The sequence below is a fragment of the Musa acuminata genome, chromosome BXJ1-8 (assembly GCF_036884655.1).
Source record: "Musa acuminata AAA Group cultivar baxijiao chromosome BXJ1-8, Cavendish_Baxijiao_AAA, whole genome shotgun sequence".
Lineage (NCBI taxonomy): Eukaryota > Viridiplantae > Streptophyta > Magnoliopsida > Zingiberales > Musaceae > Musa > Musa acuminata.
This window is the reverse complement of record NC_088334.1, coordinates 5,800,151-5,825,053: the sequence shown is the minus strand read 5'-3', so window position 1 is coordinate 5,825,053 and position 24,903 is coordinate 5,800,151. Positions and strand designations below refer to the sequence as shown.

Below are 24,903 nucleotides of genomic sequence, written 5' to 3'. Positions count from 1 at the left end.
TGTCAATATCCAAAATAAATATTCAATCCAACATATTTAGAGATTCCTTAAAAGGCGAGCGGTGGAAACAAACCAGACGTCGGCTCGAGCCAACTCATGTCGTCTCGGTCGACGGACCGAGCTCAGAGAGCCCGCGGCCCATCTCCCCCTTTGCAGCCTTCCACCTACAAAGAACTCCTCCTTCTCTCCACCACAACCCGGTCTTTGGTCCTCGGCAAGCTCGTCCACTCTCACATGATCAGGGCTTCCTACAGGCCCGGCCTCTTCATGCACAACGTCCTCGTAAACATGTACTGCCGGTGCGGCGACCCGACCACCGCCCGCCAGGTGTTCGACAGAATGCCCGTGAGAGATGCCGCAACCTGGAATATACTCGCCGCCGGGTATTCTCGAGTCGGGTACTGCGGCAGAGCGTTGGATGTGTTCAGGGAAGCAAGAAGCGCTGGCGTTGGCCTTGACCGGTTCAGCTATGCTGGCGCTCTGAGCGCCAGTGGTGATTGCGGAGATGTCAGGATGGGCAGGGTGGTCCATGGGATGGTCGTCGTCACTGGGTTGTCTCGTCGTGCTTTTCTGACCAATTCGCTTATGGATATGTATTCCAAGTGTGGCATGATCGACGAGGTCAGATTGGTGTTTGATCATGCGGAAGAACTGGATGAAGTCTCGTGGAATTCTTTGCTTTCAGCTTATGTCAGCGTTGGCTGGCCAGAGGTGGCAGTGAATATTCTTGTTTGGATGCATCGATCGGGAGTGAAGTTGAACAGCTTTGCTCTCGGTAGTATTCTTAAAGCTTGCTCGGGTATGAGGGATTCAGACGACGTTCGAAGGATGATGCATGGGTGCGTGACGAAAGTTGGATTGGACTTGGATCTTTTTGTCGGCAGCGCAATGCTTGATATGTATGCGAAGAATGGTGGATTGGAAGAAGCAATCAAGATCTTTGAGTACATACCGAATCCAAGTGTGGTGGTGTTCAATGCTATGATTGCTGGATTCTCTCGATTGGGCACAAAATCTAGTGGAAAAGACAGATTTAAAGCTTTAAGTCTTTTTCGTGAAATGCTAAGGAGACAAATGAAACCCTCAAAGTTCACATTCAAAAGTGTGCTCGAGGCCTGTATGTCAGTGCGTGCATTTAGATGTGGGAGGCAAATCCATGCCCATGTAATTATAAATAATCTCCAAGATGATGAGTTTATTGGGAGTGCACTGATATCCTTGTATTCAACCTCAAATTTGACTATGGAAAGCTTGAGTTGCTTCCAAACGACTCCTAAGCAAGAAATTTTCACCTGGGCCTCCATGATCTCAGCTTTTACACAGAATGAACAGTATGAAATGGCTCTTAGCTTATTTAAAGAATTACTAGGACTCAGAAAAAAGCTGGACCAGGTCATTATGTCATCTGTGATAACTGCTTGTTCACGTATGGGTATGCTACGGATTGGAGAACAAATTCATGGCTATGCCACAAAGTTGGGACATGATAAGTTCACTGTTTGCTGTAATTCACTGATCGACATGTATACCAAAACAGGAGATGTAGGTGCTTCTATTAGGATGTTCCAAGACATTGGAAGCCTTGATGTTTTTTCTTGGTCTGCTATGATTTCAAGCTATGCCTTACATGGCAATGCAGGAGATGCTTTGGTCCTCTTTGAGAAAATGAAAGAATGCAGGGCTGTGCCCGATCATGTCACCTTCCTTGCTATTCTTACTGCTTGCAGCCACGGAGGCTTGGTGGATGAAGGTTTCAGGTTAATCATTCTCTCTAATCTTTATATTCAAAACTTGCTTATCATGTATTTCATGTCATTGGCTCCCTTTTGGTGACATGTTTCCATCTTATCATGGTGATGGTAGGTATGTTGCTTTCCCAAATTTGTCTGGTCTCTGGAAATACATATCATTAGGCAGATGACATTTATAGAAAACCTGAAAGCTAATCTGCATATGTAAATAGGCTTGTTGGTTTGTATAATATTCTCAAGCACCGATTAGATAATTTTAGAACCAATGTCGAGCTAGTTACTTACTGTGAAGTTAATTGGAAAAAAAAGTAATAAAAGAACTAACAGATGTGCTAAGGCATATCATGCTAGTTAGATAGACATAAGAAATTGTCCTGCATGTTTAGATCAAGCAATCCTTGTGCATTAGTTTTTTCTTTCTTTGCCTCTTTCTATATGATTTAAAAGCAATTTTTGAGAGTTGCTTCCAAGTAGCATGAGCTTGAATGCCACCAAATGGTTTGTGGCCTGTTGCTTGAGGTTTTGACATTAGTCACAAAAGCTACATGGCCTTTTTTTGGTAATTTTGTAGGACTCAAAGTAACACCGCCAATGCCGGTCCCAAGCCCGGATTAAAAAGGTGGAGGGTTTCAAACTAATAGGCATTAAAAAACAATGTGGATTTTAAGTTCATATTATTAGTACATTGCCAAAAGCTTGCCTCAAGAAAGTTCAAATTTCGGCATAGTATACTTATATATCATGAAAGATGGTTCGTATTTTACAGCATACGCAGGAACGTTAAGTCTTGGTTATGCAGCTTTTAGCAGTAAACCTATGTCTCCATGATTGTTGTGTATCTTGTCTTAATGCAGGTACTATGAAAGCATGAGTAGAGAATATGACATAGTTCCAAATTCGAGACACTGTGCTTGCATAGTTGACCTCCTAGGTCAGACTGGAAGAATTGTTGATGCAGAGGGCTTCATATTGAGCTCAGGATTTGCCAATGACCCAATCCTTTGGCATGTACTTCTGCGAGCATGCTTGTTCTATGGTGACACTGAAAGGAGTATACGTGTTGGGGAAAGCTTAATGGTAATGGAGCCCTTTTCTGCTACGTCATATATGCTGCTGTATAACATGTATCTGGATGTTGGTAAAGTGTCCTTGGCCATGAGAACAAGAGGTTTAATGAGAGAACGAGGGGTGAACAAAGAAACAGGTGTAAGTTGGATTGAGATTGGAGCATCTTTTCATTCCTTTGTGACTAGCAGTAGCTACCACCATCACATTGATTTCATTTATGAAAAGCTACAAGAAATGATGCTTCACATAAAACAAAAGATGGGAAAAGCTGGTCCTAGGATTTTGGAGTTGGAGTACCAAAGTGAAAAGTGGAGAGAGAGTCTAATGAATAGCCATGGTGAGTTGTTGGCCGTCGCATTTGGAATGTCTAACTTGCCAGAGTCAGTTCTGATACGAGTTATGAAGAACCAAAGGGTATGTGGTGACTGTCATAAGACACTGAAGTTGTTCTCGGAGGTTGAAAGACGGGAAATTCTTGTCAGAGATTCAGTTCGGTTTCATCATTTTAGTTGGGGTTCATGTTCTTGTGGTGATTACTGGTAAAAGAGAGTATATCTAAGACACTGTTAATTTCATACTTACTAATAATCACTTGTTTGAACAGTGAAATGAATGGATGCCAGGCACTTGGAACGTTTAATTTGCCAAGAGCCAGTTTCTGTACGAATTATGAAGAAATATAGTGTCTCATGGTGGAGGTTCAAAGGTGGGAAATTGTTGTCAGAGAACCTGATCAATTTCGTCATTTTACTTGGGGTTCAGGTTCTTGTGGTGATTACTGGCAAAGAAAATGAATCCGACATATTGTTCACAGTTTTCTTTTATTACTGATGATCACTTTGTGATGCTGCAATCACTTGGTTGGATGGTGAATAAGAATGTCCGTTAGGCATTTCAAATGTCACCTGCCAGAATCAGATCTGATACAAGCTCTGAGTACCAAACATTTTGTGGGATAGGGATCATACTCAGAGGTTGAAAGGCAGGAATCTGTTGTCAGAGATCCAGTTCCCTGTCATCATTTTAGTTGGGGTTCATGTTCTTGTGGTGATTACTAAAGGAAAAATGTGTAACACATCGTTCACAATCTCATATTTATCATGATAATAACTTTGTGATACTGCAATCACTTGGTTAACAGTGAACAAGGATGACAATTTGGCCCCTCTGAGAGTTAAAAAGTAATGGAAATCCCAACTGAAACTGACAGATTAGGCAACATGTTATGATAGCTAAAAGCAGTGACACTGGGTCTCACTTAATATCTTTGAAGCTTCAAAGGTGAATATGGTGATTTTAGTTTCTTGGTTTCTAACATATTTACCAGACGATTGCCTTATATCAATGAGCAAGTTGATACTTTGTGCTGGTTCTTTTGTGCTAGTGAAGTGGTGATACTGATAGCCATGTATGGCCAGAGATCTGCAATATCATTCAAGTCTAGAATGTTGAAAGGCAGAAAAGAAGTTGATGTAATTGGATTCTAAATTTTTTTCATTTTTTTACATTTGCACAGGGATTGACCATGAGAAATGTGTTTTCTATGATAATTTAACATAGATTAGTCATCAAAATTTCAAAGACCAGCAAGGAATCAAATAAAATTCTCCTTCAAGATGTCTCTATTCAATATGTTCTTATCATCAGACTTTTTGAATCTGTACATTACTGATGTTGACTATTTGCATATGAAGCAATAGATAATGATGATTAGCTACCCATTACTCAATGTTATGTGATGCATGTATCATGCAATTTTTAAGATTCTAAGAGTGATGTTGGATACAATGTACCAATTTTTATTTTCTTCTGTGGTGTAAGAGCATTAACTGATGGTGTTTCTTTATGGGAAGAGTCTCCTATGGAATCTAACATAAATATGCTTATGTGATAGTAATGAAGAGTTATTATATCTCTTGGAAGGTAAAGATCACATTTAATATGGCTAAACTTCATCTAAGATGTAATGGTGGTTTGTCAACTGCTCTTTGCTCAAACAAATACACTGTTTTTTTGAATTCTCTAATCAGCTGTTTGGTTCTCCAATATTTATAGCTAAGCATGGATGTGGTTTGTCAATGTCAATACAATACTTGGTAGACACAAACTACTCAACTCTTAGGTCTGAGCCACTTTGTATTAAACTATGAAGAGTATTGCCTTTGTTTTTGGAGCTGCTTCTCTTGCATTATGTTTGGAAGCATTATGGCAACAAGGAAACATATGGATCAGATTAGCATGTGAGCTTTTAATGTCTCAGGAAGACCTGTCTAATTGAGTAGTGGCATGATGATTAGAAAGAAACAAATGATCATGTGAGTGGTGGTCATACTGCTCAGCCACAAATTAGGAGACTTGTCTATTTCTTGGTATACAATTAGGGAATCATCCATAAGAAAGCCTAAATTAGTCAATCAGTTCCATTGATTCTGTTTTGATTCTTCATTGATAGAAGTATCCTTTTTTCAAGTTTAATTTAGTTTTGATGCTTTTTCTTTTTTATATTTGCTCATCTAGATTTTGGTTCATCTTCTTACTTCTCCCCACCAGAATCAAGAACAAGGCAAGAGGATTACATTACAGGTTGAGAGATGGAGAGAGGTGGAGCTCAAAAAGAAGACATGAGGCAGGGGTGGTCATGCATCAGGTTGGCTGTGGAGGAGCTGTCCTTGTTCAAGCCCGAGGAGAAGAAGATGTCCACCTTGGCCTTTCTGGGCGCCTCTAATCTGCTCCTCCATGTCCTTGGTTTGCTCCCTCCTCCTCCTCCTCCTGTTCTTTGAGCTTTTGTTAGCCTTGAGAATGAATGTAATCTGTTATAATCCTTCTGCAGCCATAAGCATTGCAAGAAGAAGAAGAAGAAGCTTTCAATATTATAACTCATTTATCTTACTAAAGATGCATATATTTGCCTGCAACTATCTGCCTCTTCTTCAATTGCTTTCTTTGATATCACAGATAAGATTGGACCAACAATGATGGTGCTAAGGCGAGACATACAACGAAATATCGAGGTATATCAACTTGCAATGATTGAATCATGTTGACTGATCTACTAAAACAAGTTACTAAAACTGTTCAGAGAGTGGAAGAGACATACATGTTGGATCCAAATCTGTATTCAAGTTTGGAAGAGATAGTGCAGAAAGAGGTGGTGGGTGATGGTTCTGCAAGACAAGATGATAGCTGTTGCAGATCTATCCTATGGCTTGCGAGGTACTGCTACACAAGCATACTTCTTCTTACTGCCATACATGCTCTTGGAAATCAATCTACTCAGACAAACATCTTTTGATTGATCAGGTCGATAACTTTCAGCTTAACTTTGTTGGATAAGTTAGATAAGAACCCTGAGTCAAGCCTCGAACAAGTGGTGGAAGAGACCTACAATGGCACGTTGAAGCCATGGCATGGTTGGATATCCTCAGCTGCTTACAAGGTACTCTGTTCTTTCTGCTCACAAGTTCATCTTGGTAGCTCTTTTGCCAGTTTCCTAAGCTAAGTTGTGAGTGAATGAATGAATGAATGAATGAATAGGTGGCTATCAAGCTCGTTCCGGGGAGAGAAATGCTCATCAGATTGCTGATGGGCCAAGAACAAGATTACAATGACCTGAAACAAGACATCAAGAAGTATGCCTCAGTGATCCGGCCTCTTCTGGATGACACATACCAACTCTTGGTGAGTAGAATTGGCTTCTTTCTGTGAGTTCGTCTTCTTTGTGTGATTGGATTCATTGCATTGTGATTTCTGATGATTTGGTGCAGAGACGGCATGAATTGGACAGACTGAAGTCTGCCTGATGGTTGAGTTTGATGATGCGTATGCATTACATGATGTAAGAACAGAGTGTACATTGTTGCTTGCTTAGAAGAAAGAATGTAGCCTACTATCACGAAATAACAGCAGGTTTCATCTCTCTCTCTCTCCCTCATCACAACCAAACATGAGATCGTAGTACGTGGTGGCGTTGCACGTCGTCTGGACGAGGCTGGGGGTATTGGTGGAGAGGGAGAAGACGGGGAAGACAGAGGAAGAAGATGAAGGGAAGAGTAGAAGCCGTGCATGGATTTAGAGCAGTGCAGTGCATGCATTGTTCCTGTCCGGTGGTAGCACGTGAACCGACGGAGGCCGGCATGGACTCGTCCGACTCGTTCGTCGGACTCGGCAACGGTGAGTCGTATGTGGCCTGTTTCCGAACTCATCGGATTCGGATCCGGATCCTTCACCGTCGCAGTGCGGACCGTCCATTAAGATGTCCTTGAGACAAGTCAAACACCCGTTATAATGACCGCAATCGATCGACGGGCGTCGATGCTGCGGGGCGGCGGCGGAGGAGATGGCGAGGAGCACGGCCCTAACGCGGTTCAGAGATGAGGACAGTGACCGGTGCGAGAAAAGTGGTGGGGCGCGGTGGTCCATAGGGATCACGAGGGAGGCCGAAGAGGGAGGTGGGCCTCGCTTGGAGGAGGAGGAGGAGGAGGAGGAGGAGGATGAGACGTTGTCGATGGCGTGCGTGCGTGCATGCCTGTCATTTCACCATCAGAAAGAGGAGGGTGAGCAGGACAAGATGATGAAGAAGAAGAAGATGGTATCACAAGGCATGCAAATGACATTTCCATGCAGCAGTAATTTGGAGACTTCCCCCTCACTGTAATTTTTGTTACAGGAAAAGGATAGAAGGAGACAACCTTTCCCTGCACAAGTAGATGTAATTTGTTTGACTTCATCTTGAACACCTTCGATGCGATGAGATACACAATGCGATGCTCATTTGTCCTCAAGTCAAAGTTAAGGCTCTCATTAGACCACATGGTCGAGATAAATCTTTGGATATTCACATATATATATATATACATATATATTTGCAAAAGGAGACACTATATGGGAAAAAGATAAAAAAAAAGAGAGTTTTTTTTTCCTCCAATATAAGAAAAGCTCACTCATTTTTCATGAAAGGAAAAATAGGGGAATAAAGAGGACACAAACAAAAAGGAAAGCGAAAGGAGAGGAGAGGAGGGACAGCTACTTCACCGAGCTCCTCTCCCGAGTTTGACTGCCTCGGCCTTGACGACGATCCCAAAAGCGACGCGTAACCAAAGCTAGGAATCCTTCTCGTCGGCTTTTCAGGCGCCCACAGCCTCGCCACCTTTGCCTCGTCCGCTTCTGCACGCTTCCCCGACCCCGCCTCCCTCCGTCCGATCGAGATCCGACAGTTCGAACCCCTCGCGCGATGCCCCTCCAGTCTCCTACGGGCTAGCGGCCATCCTTCGACGACCCGTCCGAGCTGGTGATGGCATGTTCTTCCCTCTGTCCCATGGAATACTGGCAGCCGTCTGATCGCCGTTTCCCCCTCCTCCTCAGCCTTTCACGTAAAATTCCTGATGCAAAGCTGCCACCCTGAGAAATGATGCGTATCTCATACACTGATATGACTTCGCCAAAAGGATCGATGCCAAGAAGATGAATCGAGAGATCATGTCTCATTTATTGACGTTGATAAAAGACTTAAAGCCACAGTACTCCACAAGAATCAAGCAGAGAAAGAACTGACAGTGTGGGCTTGGGGACGGGGACGTACGTACTCCCTTACCTGAACTCATCACTACAAGAAACCCTTGCTTATTCCATGCAAAGCATATGGTTTAGGCGACGCTAAGTAATGCCGCAGCGCCTTTGTCTTCCTCTACATATACCCCATGGGGCTCGCGCTTGTCTCCCCACTGCTTCACCACGCTCGCAGAGATGATCACCTGGGAGGACTTTTACACCGTGATGTGCGCCATGATCCCCCTCTACTTCGCCATGTTCCTCGCCTACGGCTCCGTGAAGTGGTGGAAGATCTTCACACCGGAGCAGTGCTCCGGCATCAACCGCTTCGTCGCCACCTTCGCCGTCCCCGTCCTCTCATTCCACTTCATCTCCCACAACAACCCCTACCAGATGGACTCCCGCTTCATCCTCGCCGACACCCTCTCCAAGCTCCTCGTCCTCATGGCCATCTCCCTCTGGGCCGCCCTGTCCGCCGCCTTCGCCAGCCCCCGTCGCCGCGGCCGCCGCCTCGACTGGGTCATCACCCTCTTCTCCGTCGGTACGCTCCCCAACACTCTGGTGATGGGCATCCCCCTCCTCCGCGCCATGTACGGCGACTTCACCCAGAGCCTCATGGTGCAGCTGGTCGTCCTGCAGTGCATCATCTGGTATTTTGCCGATAGCTCACTGCGTGTTTCCGTAAGCCAAGCGCTCGCGACTTGCTGCTGATCTCTTCACCATGTGCGTAGGTACACTCTTCTGCTCTTCCTCTTCGAATACCGTGCGGCCACGCTACTCATCGAGGATCAATTCCCGGGTACGGCGGCGGCCGCCATTGCCAAGTTCGAGATAGACGGCGACATCATCTCACTTGACGGGCGAGACCCGATCCAGGCGGAGTCGGAGATCGACGCGGACGGCCGCCTCCGAGTACGCATCCGACGGTCCACTTCGTCCGCGCCGGGCTCGGGCATGTCGTCTTCGCTCGGCATCACGCCACGCCGCCTGTCGAACGTATCCGGCGCAGAGATATTCTCGGTAAACACGCCGGCCAGGCAGCCGCAGCCGGCGCCGGCGGAGCAGCTCACGGTGCGAGACATCACGTTTGGGTACCGGTCCGCGAGCCCGCACCCGTCAGGGTACGCGTCCTCCGACGCGTACTCGCTGCAGCCCACGCCGCGGGCGTCCAACTTCAACGAGCTGGAGATCTGCACGCCGGTGTGGGTGCGGTCGCCGGCGGTGGCTGGGGGAGTGAAGCTGGCGTGGGAGGGCTGTGGAGGACGATGCGGACAAGTCGACAAGGATGTCGGGGGTAAGTACACACATGCCATCCGCTGCTGTCAGGTCTCTCTTTGGACTCTGTTTGCCATGGCATCACATTGAAGACAAAGAAAAAACATCACATTACTCTGACACTGCAGTAATTTACAACACAACTCAAATTCACGGTCTCAGATTCTTCAACAATGTCTCCTTCTTAGAACAGCACTGCTGTTACTCGCATGTGATGGCAGGCAGCTCCGCTGCTGTCACTGTCCAAGGTTGTAGGAGATGCTCTCTCTCCCTGCGTATGCCATGTAACTTAGAATCTCATTATGTCCTTGGTTTGCTTCCATAAAGTCTCATTACTGAAGCTATTCTGCTTCCAGCACATCACAGATACAGGTTTAGTATAACCCAGTTCATTTCCTAGTTAGGGTAGAAGCATTAAGCAAATCCGTTTGAAGAAGACGACTAATGAGATGTGCATTCATGAATGATGAACTTGTATAGCAGGGGAGAAAGATCTAAGCTTTAGGAGCACCTCAAAGTTTGTGGTACGCAAAGAAGACGAGATAGAGATGGAGGGAGAAGCTGAGCAAGAGATGCCGGCCGCGCTGGTCATGCTGAGGCTCATCCTCACCGTCGTCGGCCGGAAGCTCTCCCGCAACCCGAACACATACTCCAGCATATTAGGCCTTCTCTGGTCTCTGATCTCGTTCAAGTAATCCCCTCCATTGTGCTCGATGTTACTGTCTCATGTTTTGCCTCACAATGTTGTCGATACTTTCTTTCGGTCATTGATTAGCATTTGAATCTCTTCAGGTGGGATATCAGCATGCCAAGTCTGCTAAAGGAGTCCATTAAAATTATCTCAGATGCAGGCCTTGGCATGGCCATGTTCAGCCTTGGTAAGCTTGTTACACACACACACACAGAGAGAGAGAGAGAGAGAGAGAGAGAGAGAGAGAGAGAGAGTACATGTGGGGCTGAAGACCATAAAACAAAACTTGATGAGTTCATGTTCCACTTGCTTCCAGGATTGTTCATGGCTCTGCAACCAAGGATCATTGCCTGTGGGCCAAAGATGGCAGCCATAAGCATGGCGATTCGGTTCCTTAGCGGACCCACGGTGATGTCAGCTGCATCCATGGCGGTGGGATTAAGAGGAGTGAGGCTGCACACAGCCATCGTGCAGGTACAAATCCAGCAAGCTCCATTGATGCTTCTTCCATGGGTACTCAATATTCCTCTAATCTTTCAGGCAGCTCTTCCTCAAGGGATCGTGCCTTTCGTCTTCGCCAGAGAATATGGACTGCACCCTGATATCTTGAGCACTGGGTACGTTCTAATCATCTCATGATAGATCAACACCCTGCATACTCACAATGGAACATCATCGCCATCAAAGTCGGCCATTCTGGTGCTGCTTGTCTTCTTCTTCTTCTTCTTCTCCACCCTCAGTTTACTCTCCTTGTACCTCTGCAGGGTCATCTTTGGGATGCTTGTCTCCTTGCCTGTAACCCTACTTTACTACGTTCTCTTGGGTCTGTGAGAGAAGAACACCCAACCATCAAAGTAAGGTGAAGGAAAGCATCCAAAGTGCCCACCGGTACAAAAGCTTCAACAAGCGTGAACACACTCAGAAAAAGTGTAGATTAGGATCATTCGGATCATTCAACTGTGTGGTGAAGACTGCAATGGAGTGCACCACCCTGCAAAGCTTAGTGGCATCCGAAAGGAAACTCCAGTGTGGGGTTGACCATGGATGACTAATCATGCCATTGACTCTCCTTTTTTGTGTTTGCTTTCTGTGTTAATGATTGCCTGCTCTGAGATTTAGGAAGTCAAATCTCCATTCTCGTAGAAGGTTTGAGCATTTTGCACTCTGTTTCCCCTGTGTAATTGATGTGGGTTGTCTTGTCCTGTAACAAGGCAATGCCTGAGCACTGTGTCCCTGAAGAAGACAATGAGTCGAGGAAAACGCTTAGTACAGCGAAGAAGACGATCAAGAAATGTCTTAAATTTTTATATTAATGTTCTAAGTAATCATCTAAGAAGACGATCAAGAAATGTCTTAAAGATCTAGTGCGACTCAAGGAAGAGAATCAAAACCTACAAGTCAAAGATGAGTTGTAATTTGCAATTCTCAAAGTAATATCATTGGAAGCACTCCTCTTAGCCAAAGGTTGTGTGGATGTGATGAGCATGATAAAAAAGGGTGAGATCAAGGATCGAGAATCGAAGATTTGCCATCAACGGTGGCCACAATGAGATCATCGAAGTCATTGCTCGATTATGGCAGACGGAGTATGGATGGTTGTGAAAGATAAGGGTAGCGCCTTTTTATTAGTGAAATTATCTTTTTATCCTTTTTTTCGTGTCATTTTTTTATGTGACAGCACATATTATATCTTCCGACGTAAGGTTGACGACGTGAAGAGAAATGAGATTAAATGTTTCACTTTTATAACTATAGGGATGTCAATATAATTTTTTAAGTTTAAGGTTCGAAATGCCAAAGATGACTAATTACATGACGACGTGGGGTATGCCTCTACAGTTGTAAGAACTTGATATTTCACTCTCTTCATTATTGCTTCTTTTGTCTCTTTTACTCGGCAAGCTAAACGAGGATATAGATGTTTTGTTCACTTCAGATCAAGTTAAGAGCTCTTACCGATCATATTCTCTTCCTTCAATATGATCTTATGACAGTTAACTGTCATACATAAAAAAACATAAACACTAAAATTTATATCAGATGCTCATATATCTTTTATTATATATAAAACAAGTCTTGGGTGGGGATAATTAATAACATTGGATCTATATCTTTAAGTTTCTTCTTTCAAGAATTTTTTTTTTAATAGCATGCCCACAAAAGTCACCCATATAATCCGAGGTGATAATTAAGAAAAGTCCTAGCGACCACTCCTCTCACCATAAAACAATAGCTAGATACACTTAGCATAGTTTGTAATATACATGTGTGTTCAAGAAAAAGTCAAAATGCCTTAACAATTGAGAAGTCTTATTAGTAATAGTAAGAATGCTCCAATGAGGTTGGAATGTGCCACTTATGATATCTAAGTGATAATACGAATACTCTAAGGAAGTTAATAAGAATACAAAATTAGAATATACCACTTAGATTATCTATAATACTCTTAGAATTAGTTTCTATATAAATATGACTAATACCATAATATGCAACTTAGCATAGAATCGAGGATACAAGGAAGCATGATGTTATTCTATGTGTGTCTCTATCATGAGCTTTTATCATTATCTTCTATCACTTAGGTTATCTACAATGCACTTAGAATTAGTTTCCATATAAATACAACTAACATCATCCATAAAGGCTTTAGAGAGGCTATCATGAATAATAGCAACTTCCAAGAAGAGAATGCTTCGTCTTCTCTAATATCTGCAACTAGCAAAAAGGACATCATCAGTATTGAAAGGAGCCATTAGAGTTTAATTGTAGCAACATAGATTGAGGCCTAGTCCAAGTAATCTCCAAACGAGATCTTCCCTTAGAGACTTTAGGAGAATGTGTCTTCTCAGAATCAAAAATAGAAGAAATCATCCTAAGAAAAAATATTATTAGAAGAAGTTTTGCTTTGCTTAAAGATCTGATCAACCTTGGCCCTCCAAATCTACATGAAGCAAGTTGCGATCAATGCTCTTAGAGTGGAGGAGGTTTTAAAGTCAAGATTAGACCCTTCATAGAACTAGAAACTATCATGCCAGAAATCAAAGGAGGAAAAGGAGACCTAAAGTTTGGTTTCATTGGCTTTCCAAAGAGAAACAACTATAATGCAAGAGAAGAAGATATGGATAAACTCTCATCGGCAGCAAGATAGAAAGGACACAAATTGGAGGCAGAGATACCGAGCGTGATAAGTCTATTTAAGGTAGGAAGCTGGTAATGTAACAAGACCAACTAGAGTTGGGAGTGGAAGAGGCACTCCATAGTTGGATAGTGTGAAGTGACTGTCACCCAAATGTTATCATCACTGTTAAGATATTAGGATATTCTTTTGACTTGTAATAAGCTAAAATACTTTCAATACTTGAAGATATGACTAGTCTCTCTACTGGTGGGATTCCATCAGCCATGTGTTTTACTTTATTTCTTCTTAAGACTATGGGATTTGTCTTTTGTTCTGCTGTACCTGTTAACCCATTCAGTCTTCAGCTGCAAATAAACCAGTGCCAGATGAGCCACACCAAGTGAAAAATCTTAATCTGGTATTGAGTTGGACCCAACCATGGTTACTTCTGTGCAAGCCTGGGATAAGACCAGACTCATATTCACCTCACCTCACCCACCCACCCACCTTCAATATGGTCACTGATTTAATGCATCATGCTCATCAACAGTTTGCATCAAATGGCTGCCTGCTGTGAGTGAAATTTATCACAAGCATCATTGAAAAGAATGATGTAATCTGTCACCTGTTCGTCAGTCTATGTAGTCAGCTACTGTGTCAACCCCTTCTCTCTACACCAAATGAACATAAATGATGTCTTAGCTGTGCTATGCTCTCTGTCCTCTTATAGATTTTTTTTTTTGAAAGACCGATAAGATATAACTCGGACCCAGGTTACATCATAATCGATGTCACGTCATACTATGGTCGAGTTAACAAGAGAAGCACTCACACGTGCCGAGCCAACAATCGTACCAAGACTTGGCATGTCCCATCCCGGTAAGCCCGGGACGACGTCGCATGGTGTCATTCCGTACGTCCCGGAACGACGATCGCACAAAGATACCATCTCACCCCTCGAGGATCAGTCATCACGCCAAATCCACGTATGACAGACTCTCGTACAGTAATATAAAAGCCCCTGGCCGGCATCCGACCCAGGGAGAGAGAAAAAAAAGAGGAAAAAGCAGAACCCCACACTGACATACTCGTTGAGGGGCCACAGTCGGTAACCACCCGACGGGGCCTTCTGTACAGGAGAGCGATTATTCCCAAAGTAAAATTATCTCGATTAAGAGAGATCACCTTCCCCTACACGTCGACCAGCATCCCAATGGAGAGTCATCAACTAACGTCTCGAGCAAGGGCCATCAACCAGGTTCCCAACCTCAGCAACTAGCTTAGACGATCGAAGACTCCCGACATCGACCCGTGAACCAAGATGTTCTGACTCATCAGCCACGATGCATCTGTTCACCAATGGATCTTATACAATATCATATAGTAGTATAGTAGAGATGAGACTAAATATATTTTTTTATCACTATTATATAATAATTTTTTTTGACTTTTTCTCCAATAAACCCTACCTGATAAGACTATGTTCGTCCTCATCTTCCTTCATGTAACATAAATCCAATCTGGCAGAATAGGGAAGTCAGTGTGTCAAAAAACTGTGAGCCTGTGATGATTCTTTACCCTCCATAGTCCATTCCACCTCATGAAACACTGTGTGAAGTAAACAAAAAGATTCACATGTTCTTTTTCTTTTTTAATTTTACATATAAATCCCTTGCTCTATCTCATTTATATACCCACTCTACCCCACCTTTCTGCCTAACTTGCAAAATCCTCCTATTTGGATACAGATGTTCAGTATGATTGCAAAGGGATTAATGTTGTTTTTTTATGGAAATATCATATGAAATATCACATGTTAGTGATGCTCTTAAAATGTTTTATTAGAAAAATATGTATAGAGTAAGATATCTGACAAATTTTTCTATAAATAAAAATAGAAAAAAAATGTATGAAAATCTCATATATATATATATATATGTGGTACTAATTATATATTACCTAATATAATTAGCTAATTTTAGTATTTCGATTCTTATATTTTTAAAAATTACATTCAGATTTCTATACTTACAAAAATAACATATTTAAATTCATTTCTCCTTACATCGTCTAATCTACTCTACTGATGTACATTGTTACATAAAAAAATGATACTAAAATAAAATTAAAAAGATAATTTAATAGTACTATTATCATCAATATTAATTTCTCTTTTTATCATCAATATTAATTTTTTTCGGCTTCAACGAATGAGAAAATAGATCACAAGAAAAAGATCATTTCTACTTATTGTCTCATTTCGTCTTTCAACAAAACATCAAAGGATAAAAAGAGAAAAGGAGCAATTGAATAGCGCTAGCTCTTTTTATTTTAACAAAACTCTTTTATTTTTTTAAATATAAAATATAAAAATAATTTTTTTAAATAGATCACAAGAAAAAGGATTCATCATATAATTTTTTTAAATATAAAATATAAAAATAATTATATATATATATATATATATATATATATATATATATATATATATATATATATATATATATATATATATATATATATATAGAGAGAGAGAGAGAGAGAGAGAGAGAGAGAGGGTAATGGTAGCGCTCCTCTTTGTTTAGTTATTTTTATTTATTTATATTCACTCCCTCGGTAACCGACTCTCTCTTGCTCTCGCGTTCTCCGATCCAATTCTTGTTCTATTAAACCTTCTCTCTCTCTCTCTCTCTCTCTCTCTCTCTCGTTCCGTTCGTGGTTTCTCTTTGCTTGACTCCACAGACTGCCGCCAGATCTTCAGCGAGGGCCGCGATCCCCCCTCGATCTTATCGCCCTCCCGCATGCGCCGCGACCCCCGCCGACAGGATCTAGCGGCGGCTCGCCGATGAGCTGCGCCGTCACCGCCACGGCCCGTCTCCGGAGACCGACGGCGGGGATCTCGTGGTAGTGGCGAAGGGTCTTGGCTAGGTTGTTGTCTTTTGTTTGTTGTTTATTACCCTTATCGGGGTTCCGCTCGGGATGGCGTCCACTGATGCGGCGTCCGCGGGGAGTTGGGTCGAGTCGTATACCGGCATGTCCTCCGATAACATCAAGGGTTTGGTCCTCGCGCTGTCCTCGAGCTCCTTCATCGGTGCCAGTTTTATTGTCAAGAAGAAGGGTTTGAAGAAGGCTGGAGCTTCCGGAGTTAGAGCAGGTGAGAGAGACTCGATCCTTTTGTGTTTCTGGCTGATAATTGTGATATTTTTTGCTTTGCTTGTTGATTTGTTGATCTGCTGTAAATTGTTCTGTTGATGTTTTCTTTGTCATGGTTTGGCAATCTGAACTGCGAGATTATGGTGATGAGCTGTTTCTGGGTGAGGTGAATTGCCTTTCTTATTAGATGTGCACAAGATATGACCATTGTGAAATTAGATCTAAGAAACAAATCTGCTTGAGGAACGATTGAGAACGCCAGTTTCATGGAGATCATTCTGGGTGATGTTCATTTTGGAATTTCTTGTTCAGTAGTGGAAGGTGATGCTATGGATGGACAGCAGGAATTAGCTGTTTGGTTGTGTTTCTGAGAATTCATTCAGCATAATAAACTGTGACAAGTTATAGAAAACAAAAAAAAAAGAAAAAGAATGCCGGATAGTGAAAAGAATGCTCACACTAAAAAGAAATGAAAAGTGGAACTTCGATCCACCGTTTACATATATGATTATTTAGACCAGACTTATGTGTAACATAAATGCATTAAATACAGCTAGGTAAAACACATATTTGGATAAGATTTTTGAGCATTTGACATAGAATTATAGAGTCAGGTGTTGATAAGTCATTGTGTCTGATGTATTTCTCAACCTTACTCCTGTTCTTTCTGGCAATTTGAGTTGTGGATCATAATGCATTTTAATGTATTTAATGATTCAAGGTTCACCAACTTTCTAATACCTTTTTTTTTCTTCTGATTCTAGACTTTCCTGGAACAAAGAGACCATCTTTGCTATATTTCATAACTTTCAGGAAGTAATAATGGTTCTGATCATCTGATGTTTTATTATATCTTTCTCTGGAAGAGAATCCAGCATACTAGTGAACAATAATTTGTGGGTCCTTTGCATTTTACTCTCCAGATGCAGGATACTTTTGCAGCTAAGTTATATGGTAGGTGTAGTTTTTCCTTCATTAGGAAGTCTCTCTTCACCTTAATTGGAACATATTCTTGGTGTTACTGATGGTAATCTAATTTTACTGGATGTAATTAAAATGCATTGAGTGCTTATTTTGCAATTACATGATTTATTGCATCTTCAGTCATACAATGTTGTAAAGATGTTTAAACCTTTTTTTTTTGACTTGACAACAGGAGCTGGTGGATATTCTTATTTATACGAACCGCTTTGGTGGGCTGGCATGATAACAAGTGGGTACTCAGCTGTTGCAGTTATTTTTTTTTTCAAAGTTTGATTCATTGGTAAATATTGTTGGTTTCTTTGCCTTTAATTCGACTTTGGACACTCAGATGTGCTGAGACTTGTCTCGAAAGTTAAAATTGAATTGCTATGTTTATTCATGTTCGTCCTAATTTAACAGAGTTTCTATCCGACTGATTCATTTAGAAACTGCATTTTCTCTATTTTTAAGTCACTGCATATTTCTTTTGGGAGAGCCATAAGATGCTTGCTGTTAGTTCTATAGAAGTACTTGATGTGTATGCTATTTCTGATTATTAAGTTTAGTAACTGTTCGCATAGGCTTGAACCATTAATGTATTCTAAGAGGAGCCCTTGTCAACTTATGTTGAGTTCTATGTATGTATAGGTCTGTGGGTATCCAGAGGGTTACATTTAGCATTTATGCCATAGTGGTAGTGGCTATTTCCTTTCCAACTAAATTGGTGGGTTTTTTTTTCTGATTTGGAGACTGGGGGCGACGTACACGTTCGGACACAGATTCGTCACCAACATGGCAGGACACATGTTTGACATGTGTCTGACACGTTCAGACACGAATTCATCATCGACACGGCAAGACACATGTTCGACACGTGTCCTTTATTTATTTTCTTTAATTCGTTGGATACGACGTTTGCATGTTGAACTCGGTGCTCACGTACGGAGGAACCCTTCTTCCTCATCGGTTTTCCTTTTTGCTCACCGTATTGGTTTTCCTTCTTCCTCATCGGTGAAATCTTTGCCCCCGCCCCACCTTTGGAAGAGGAAGGCTCTGCCCCTAGCCCGAGTTCCTCCTAGACCACCACCACTCATCGGCCACCTCTACTCCAACTCTCAAGTGAACTAAAGGTTTTAACCCTCCTTCCTTGGAGACACACCTGCAAGTGACCTGACGACCGTCATTGCGTTGCATGCTCTCGGGCCCTCCACCCCGAGCACATCTGTCTATTGCCCGCTGTTATCGCATTGTCGTTTGGCCCTTCGCCCTAAGCGCCCCACCTGCGAGCGACTCAGTGGTCGTTGCATGCCCTCGAGCCTTCGACTACTTCACCAGCGTCCGACGAAGCTTCTTCCTTAGTCTTGTTGCGGAGCAAGGTATACTGATTTTGTTTAGCTTTTTTTACTACTAAAAACACCTATCTTTGATTATTATTTTTTTAGTTTTTAGTTTTGATTGAAGTGTTAACATATTATTAACCTGTTTTATTATTTATTTATTTATTTTAATCTGTGTTTTTTTATTGCTTTTGATTAAATTGTTATAATAATTTGAATAAAATATCAAGATTCTGTTTCTTAATAGTAACATCAATCACTTGATCCTGTTCTTCTTCAGTATATATATATATATAAATATATATATATATATATATATATATAGACACACACACACGCACACACACATGTCCTCGCCGTGTCTATGCCCCATGTCTATATCCACGCTTCTTAGTTTGGAGATGGGTCTTGTATTTTATATCACTAATATGTTTGCAATAATCTGTCATTGAGTTGCAGTATACAAAAAGATATTCTATGCTCATAAATATTTGTAATTTACTATTTCTTGAGTTATCTTTCTTTATAATTCAGTACTGGTCTCTTTGAAAGGAATATGAACTAACAAGTTGTCTTATTTAACAGTGATTGTTGGGGAAGTTGCTAATTTTGCAGCATATGCATTTGCTCCGGCTATTCTGGTCACTCCTCTTGGTGCTCTTAGCATAATTATTAGGCATGTTCTCAATCAACATAATGCATTCTGTTATTTTTTTCCTTGAGTTATTATGAACAAATATTTGTGCTACAGTGCAGTACTTGCACGTATCATTTTACGGGAGAGGCTACACATTTTTGGCATTCTTGGTTGTGCTCTCTGTGTTGTGGGATCAACAACAATAGTTCTTCATGCTCCTCAGGAGCGGGAGATAGAGTCTGTGACAGAAGTCTGGGATCTGGCAACTGAACCAGGTATTGAACCTTTTGTTCTCTTCTTTTAAATAATTTTTAAAAAGACTCATATATTCCTTATATTGGCAATGCCACAATCATATGTGGTTTGCATTCTATCAATTTGTACATTAGAGTGTTTGTGAACAACACTAAGATACTTCTCATCTATTATTGTGCAGCATTTCTATTCTACGCAGCAGCAGTGCTTGCAGCAGCATTTATACTTATATTCCATTTTGTCCCCCAGTATGGGCAAACGCATATTATGGTCTACATTGGTGTTTGCTCTCTTGTAGGGTCTCTCTCGGTATGAAATTTATCTGTTTGATGTATCCATTATGTTCTGGACCATGAAATAATGATCTTATGGTGCCCTTGCTATTTATTTATTGAGCAGGTTATGAGTGTGAAAGCTCTTGGCATAGCTCTCAAGTTGACATTTTCAGGAATGAACCAGTTAGTTTATCCCCAGACTTGGATATTCACAATCATAGTAATTGTCTGTATCATTACCCAGATGAACTATCTGAACAAAGTATGGAACGTTTCTGAGTTATGGCTATATTTTCTATTGATTTAATTTAGTCATGTTTGAATCTCGACTTTTTAATTAATTTATGTTTTTGTATAATTCTCAACATGATATCATATGCAAGTAGCATTGAATATCTTCGTTCTGTGAAATTGAACTTCATGTTGATCAGCATGTCATATTCTGAAGTCAAGCATTGTTTTCTTCTGAAGTTGTCCATAATGAGACAAGCCAAAAAGATACTGAAACAACAACATAACTTCTTCAGTATGCTACCTCAGTTTGTTAGGCAAGAAGCATGAAATCTTTACCAATTTCTTGAGTAATTATAGTTTTGGTGAACAGGTAAAAACTTAAATGCTGAGAGGAATCTTTTTCTGTACTGCATGATCTTCTAGACATTCCAATGGTAGTTCCTTTAATGGTCATTGCGATCATCATACAATTTATTATCATCTACATATTGTTTGCTATTCATTATATTGCAAGTCAACAATAAATGTTATAATGTTTTTTGTGTTTGATTGTCTTAATTTTCTTATCAATTTTCAATATTTTAGATGTGTCTCAGTCCTGCTGACATGTAGATACTGTTATTTGCATATTATATTTAATCTCATGTTAGTAGTTCATTTATTTGAGACTAATTATTACACAGAATGGAATGAAATGTAGAGATAATAGTTGTCTGATTTATGATGGAATATAAATTAAAATCACAATGAATTTTGTTCTTAGCTGTCAATAGGCTGATCTCTTTGAAGTATCTAATACTCCTGTACTTGCTTAATTTTGTCCTCAGGCTCTTGATACATTTAACACAGCAGTTGTGTCGCCCATATACTATGTGATGTTTACATCATTAACCATTTTGGCTAGTGTGATTATGTTCAAGGTACTGCTCCTACCTACTGGCTTCTTTGTTGTTGCATTTATGTTGGTTGAATTATTATATTGGACCACTGCCATTTACATTGAATGGTGATACAGCAGAGATTAAAAATGAAGTACTGCTTAAGTAAACAATCATCCTTATTTTTTATCAACTGTCTAGAGAAACTACATGGTGGAGCTTTAGTATAGTATCTTGCATAAATTAAAAATGGAAACTTTACAACGACTTTGATCCTTGTTTCTGTCAACAATAGTAGTTTCTTGTATTTTTGCCACATCTAAAGCTGGTCTAAGGGCTTTCTTGAAGGTGTACAGTTTGTCTTATCTTCCATGATTCATCCCATGCTTTATTCACACATAAAAATATTCTTTCACATTTTCTTTTTGTTTCTTCTTTTGTTCTCATGTATATCTTGTATGAGATGATCATGTTAGGGAGAGTAAAAAAGGAGAAATTAAAAAAATGAGACAGATTATGGTAATGGAATTGGAAAAAAATAGAAAAAGACATTGAGCTTACCACTTTATCAGAAGGAAACATCAGTTTGGGTGATTAATAATGAGATACTTTATTGACCCTAGATTTACAGTGATCTTAACTGGTAACTTGACCTGTTATTTTGGTGTTTTAATGATAAATATTGGAGATTATTTGAAAATGATGAATCTCTACTGAAGAATCTCTTTATCTTCTTCAGTGCATATATATCATTATTTCTTGTGTTCAGTGTGCATCAATGACAAGATTATTTGAATGTTTGTGTAGTCAAGCCTTAGCTTGCTCTGTTAGCTATCAGTGGCTACCTTAGGTTAGCTATCAGTCACTGCCTTGGATGTTACTTCTAGCTTCGAGAAGAGAGAAGTTTTTTGTCTTTGTTTTTGTTATTCTGATCTTGTTATATTTGTTGTAATTTTTTAGATCTTTTACAGAATTTTAACTTTTAAGCGTTGAGACGAAAAGATTTATAATGTCAAGATCTCAACTACAGTTAACTTAAGGATCATTTAAATGAAGAAGAGGGAGGTTCAAATTGACAATGTGATAGTTAGTCCATGATATACAAGCCAAGATGGAAGATACTAAGTGTTTAGAGTTTCTTGCAAGAATGACAGCTCCAATCCATGATTCTAAATTCTCAGAAGATGTTGACTGATTCGGAAGAAGAAAAATGGTTCTTAACCATTTGTTGTCTTTGTGCATGATGAAAGATGACCATTGTCACCATCTGATCGATCATCTATCAGAAACAAACAATCAGCACGAAGATCAAGTGCTAGCTTTTCGTTTGAATAGGGAATGATATAATTAGATAAAATATAAGTACAGCAAGCTGAAGATATCTATTTTGTATAATATCTGCTTGTGCACCACCTCCCATTGCGACATTCATCGTGTAGCTACGTGCTTTTGGGCTGAGGCCAGGTGCACTTGAATCAGTGACCATGGAGCCCATGTCTTACCTGCAGCTGTTTCTCATTGGTTGGTCAGCAGATATTGTTAGTAGTGCTGCTGACAATTATAGTACTAACAGCATCACTCGCTGAAGGGATCGTCCATCAAGTGGCGACCATGGAGCTGATGTCTTTACTTGCAGCTGTTTCTCACTGGTTGGTCAGCAGATATTGTTAGTAATGCTGCCGACAATTATAGTCCTGACAGCATCACTTGCTGAAGGGATCGTTGATCAAGTGGTGGCAACAATAGATTGACTGGAATGTTTGGTTGGGGCTTGGAGGAATAAAGGGAAGGGAAAAAAGAATAATAATGTACATATAGGATATATGTAAAAAGAGAAGTCTAGGATGCTTGGATCTGAACCCATTGTCCATTTACTTATTTCAATTGCAGTAGAAACTAGTTCTGGCATGTCCAGCTAATAGATTTCATCTCTTTGAACTTAAGATGGTTTCATATTGGATCCCAAAAGTGTATGGTGTTATTAGATTTGTACCAAACTAAACATGATTTCATATTATGATCATAATTCTGGTGATGCTGGGTTGATGAAACTTATTAACCATGGATGGACTCTACTAGATCTTGGGCTTTGACTTTTATGTGTTCGAGTCAAAGGTGTCAGCTAGCTAGCCTCGTTGGTAAAGTCTTTGTCGTAAAATCCGGGATCAAATCTAGTCGTCACTGCTTATCCTTTGCAGGGAAAAAAAGAGAGAGAGGGAGAGTTGCATGTGGCAGTTTCATATTGGGGCATATGTTATTGTCGTCATCTCCTAATACTAGGACGCATCCTAACTGGGGCCATCCTAATCTTAACTATTGGCACTAGTTAGATGTATTCAATCCCATCAAGCCAATTTAACATATTATCATCAGCATAATAAATGTGCTTAAATTATCGGTCAAGATCCCAACTTCACCAAGACAAGATCAACTTGGTGAAGGGATGTTCCCAATGTAATTTCATTCAGGACTTCGATTATCTTATCAGCTAAAATTTTTGGTGGTCCTTTTGGTGTGTAGGTGTAGAACAATGAAGTTGTTCTGTTACGTATTAGTGTCTTCTGGCTTCTGACAGGACTGGGATCGGCAGAATCCAACGCAGATCATCACGGAGATGTGTGGCTTTGTCACAATTCTTTCGGGGACATTCCTACTCCACAAAACCAAGGACATGGCGGATGGTATGTACTGGATTTGGAGCATGTCAGTTGTGGTTTTGTGATCGTTTACTGTTTCAGGACCTTTTCGCCTTGCAGGTCTACCATCATCATCTGTCTCTGGGCGCCTCCCAAAACATGCCGACGAGGATGGCTACTCTTCCGAAGACATTCCCCTCAGGTCTCCCGAGTCATTTAGGTCATCATGACAGGTTGCAGTGGTCTGTTGCTTGGAAGCATGGACTTACTTGATCTGCATCATGACTTGATTGCACCGAGATGAACCTGCATTCTTTCCATACGATAAAGCTGTAGGTTTTTTTTTTTTAACTCGAAAAGCATAGGATCAATCCCCACTTGTTAGGTGAGACGTCGGTGAATACACTCGGGGATTCACATTTTGTTATATATGTAATGTTACCTTAAATCGTCCAGAAAATTTGATATCGTGACAGTGCAGAGACGGAGGTTAGAATGATGGCAAGTGTCTGAGTTTCCCAGCTCTCTCTCTCTCTCTCGAATACTGTTAGGTCTCCAATGGTGACGAGATTGCTATTTATATTGATAGCTGCAGTATCTATCGTGACCTAGATAACTGCATCACATTTACCTCCAAGCTGATGTCTGGTTAACTAATAAGAAAGGAATACCACATAACCGAGGGCTCCTTGCTTGCTTGGCAGGTGTACAACTAAACTGATCACCAAATTATTCATACAGTTGAACACAATCGTATTTTGGCATCCTTCTTCTTATCCCGATAAATGCTGGAAACAACAAATGATATCAGCACGACGTGATCTTGATTTGTATGTGAGGAGCCGTTCGAGGTAGGGCTGGGTTTCTTCAACTAGTTCCCACATAAAGATTGGGTTTCTCCAATCGAGGTAGGGCTGGGTTTCTTCAACCTTGTTCCCACATAAAGATTGGGTTTCTCCAACTTTGTTCCCACACAGAGATCGAGGTCATAACAATTTTTCGAGCTGGTCTCTTCGCTCAAGTTAATACTTACACTTTTTTCTAATCTTCTTTTCCTTTTTGGGGGTGACTCTCATAGACCCTAG

The 24,903-nt window shown here is 40.9% G+C and overlaps 4 protein-coding genes across 6 annotated transcripts; all 4 read left to right on the top strand.

The window, feature by feature from the left end:
* The first annotated feature begins 84 nt into the window (after window positions 1-84).
* On the top strand, window positions 85-4,540 carry LOC103994284 (pentatricopeptide repeat-containing protein At3g13880-like). The gene is made up of 2 exons (XM_009414613.3): window positions 85-1,757; window positions 2,606-4,540. The coding sequence occupies exons 1-2, from the start codon at window positions 97-99 to the stop codon at window positions 3,360-3,362; spliced, it is 2,418 nt and encodes an 805-aa protein (XP_009412888.3). The 5' UTR covers window positions 85-96; the 3' UTR covers window positions 3,363-4,540.
* Window positions 4,541-4,980: 440 nt separating this feature from the next.
* On the top strand, window positions 4,981-7,274 carry LOC103993525 (glycolipid transfer protein 3-like). Its single transcript, XM_065078410.1, has 6 exons — window positions 4,981-5,564; window positions 5,775-5,830; window positions 5,899-6,032; window positions 6,120-6,255; window positions 6,354-6,497; window positions 6,584-7,274. The coding sequence occupies exons 1-6, from the start codon at window positions 5,411-5,413 to the stop codon at window positions 6,617-6,619; spliced, it is 660 nt and encodes a 219-aa protein (XP_064934482.1). The 5' UTR covers window positions 4,981-5,410; the 3' UTR covers window positions 6,620-7,274.
* Window positions 7,275-8,371: 1,097 nt separating this feature from the next.
* Window positions 8,372-11,547, top strand: LOC103993526 (auxin efflux carrier component 6-like). 2 transcript variants are annotated; one of them, XM_018830404.2, is made up of 7 exons: window positions 8,372-9,016; window positions 9,098-9,660; window positions 10,122-10,332; window positions 10,434-10,519; window positions 10,649-10,806; window positions 10,873-10,949; window positions 11,097-11,547. In XM_018830404.2, the coding sequence occupies exons 1-7, from the start codon at window positions 8,562-8,564 to the stop codon at window positions 11,161-11,163; spliced, it is 1,617 nt and encodes a 538-aa protein (XP_018685949.2). In that variant the 5' UTR covers window positions 8,372-8,561; the 3' UTR covers window positions 11,164-11,547. The 2 variants fall into 2 exon arrangements, with proteins under 2 accessions (XP_018685949.2, XP_009411893.2); XM_009413618.3 differs by having other exon boundaries at window positions 8,373-9,016; window positions 10,125-10,332.
* A 4,489-nt stretch (window positions 11,548-16,036) lies between these two features.
* On the top strand, window positions 16,037-24,317 carry LOC135587244 (probable magnesium transporter NIPA4). Of its 2 annotated transcripts, XM_065078408.1 has the most exons (9): window positions 16,040-16,604; window positions 17,760-17,816; window positions 19,489-19,579; window positions 19,655-19,815; window positions 19,977-20,104; window positions 20,195-20,332; window positions 21,132-21,224; window positions 23,758-23,863; window positions 23,939-24,317. In XM_065078408.1, exons 1-9 carry the CDS (start codon window positions 16,430-16,432, stop codon window positions 24,046-24,048), a joined length of 1,059 nt encoding a protein of 352 aa, XP_064934480.1. In that variant the 5' UTR covers window positions 16,040-16,429; the 3' UTR covers window positions 24,049-24,317. The 2 variants fall into 2 exon arrangements, with proteins under 2 accessions (XP_064934481.1, XP_064934480.1); XM_065078409.1 differs by lacking the exon at window positions 23,939-24,317 and having other exon boundaries at window positions 16,037-16,604; window positions 23,703-23,830.
* Window positions 24,318-24,903: the final 586 nt, after the last annotated feature.

Bases quoted from the DNA above. Each gene is read 5' to 3' on its own strand.
- LOC103994284 (XM_009414613.3), top strand. From the start codon at position 97: ATGTCGTCTCGGTCGACGGACCGAGCTCAGAGAGCCCGCGGCCCATCT. The intron at 1,758-2,605 runs GTTAATCATTCT...GTCTTAATGCAG, and splicing joins TTGGTGGATGAAGGTTTCAG to GTACTATGAAAGCATGAGTA.
- LOC135587244 (XM_065078408.1), top strand. From the start codon at position 16,430: ATGGCGTCCACTGATGCGGCGTCCGCGGGGAGTTGGGTCGAGTCGTAT. The intron at 19,580-19,654 runs GCATGTTCTCAA...TTTGTGCTACAG, and splicing joins GCTCTTAGCATAATTATTAG to TGCAGTACTTGCACGTATCA. The intron at 23,864-23,938 runs GTATGTACTGGA...TTCGCCTTGCAG, and splicing joins AACCAAGGACATGGCGGATG to GTCTACCATCATCATCTGTC.
- LOC103993525 (XM_065078410.1), top strand. From the start codon at position 5,411: ATGGAGAGAGGTGGAGCTCAAAAAGAAGACATGAGGCAGGGGTGGTCA. The intron at 6,033-6,119 runs GTACTGCTACAC...TTGATTGATCAG, and splicing joins TCTATCCTATGGCTTGCGAG to GTCGATAACTTTCAGCTTAA. The intron at 6,256-6,353 runs GTACTCTGTTCT...ATGAATGAATAG, and splicing joins TATCCTCAGCTGCTTACAAG to GTGGCTATCAAGCTCGTTCC.
- LOC103993526 (XM_018830404.2), top strand. From the start codon at position 8,562: ATGATCACCTGGGAGGACTTTTACACCGTGATGTGCGCCATGATCCCC. The intron at 9,017-9,097 runs GTATTTTGCCGA...CCATGTGCGTAG, and splicing joins GTCCTGCAGTGCATCATCTG to GTACACTCTTCTGCTCTTCC. The intron at 10,807-10,872 runs GTACAAATCCAG...CTAATCTTTCAG, and splicing joins TGCACACAGCCATCGTGCAG to GCAGCTCTTCCTCAAGGGAT.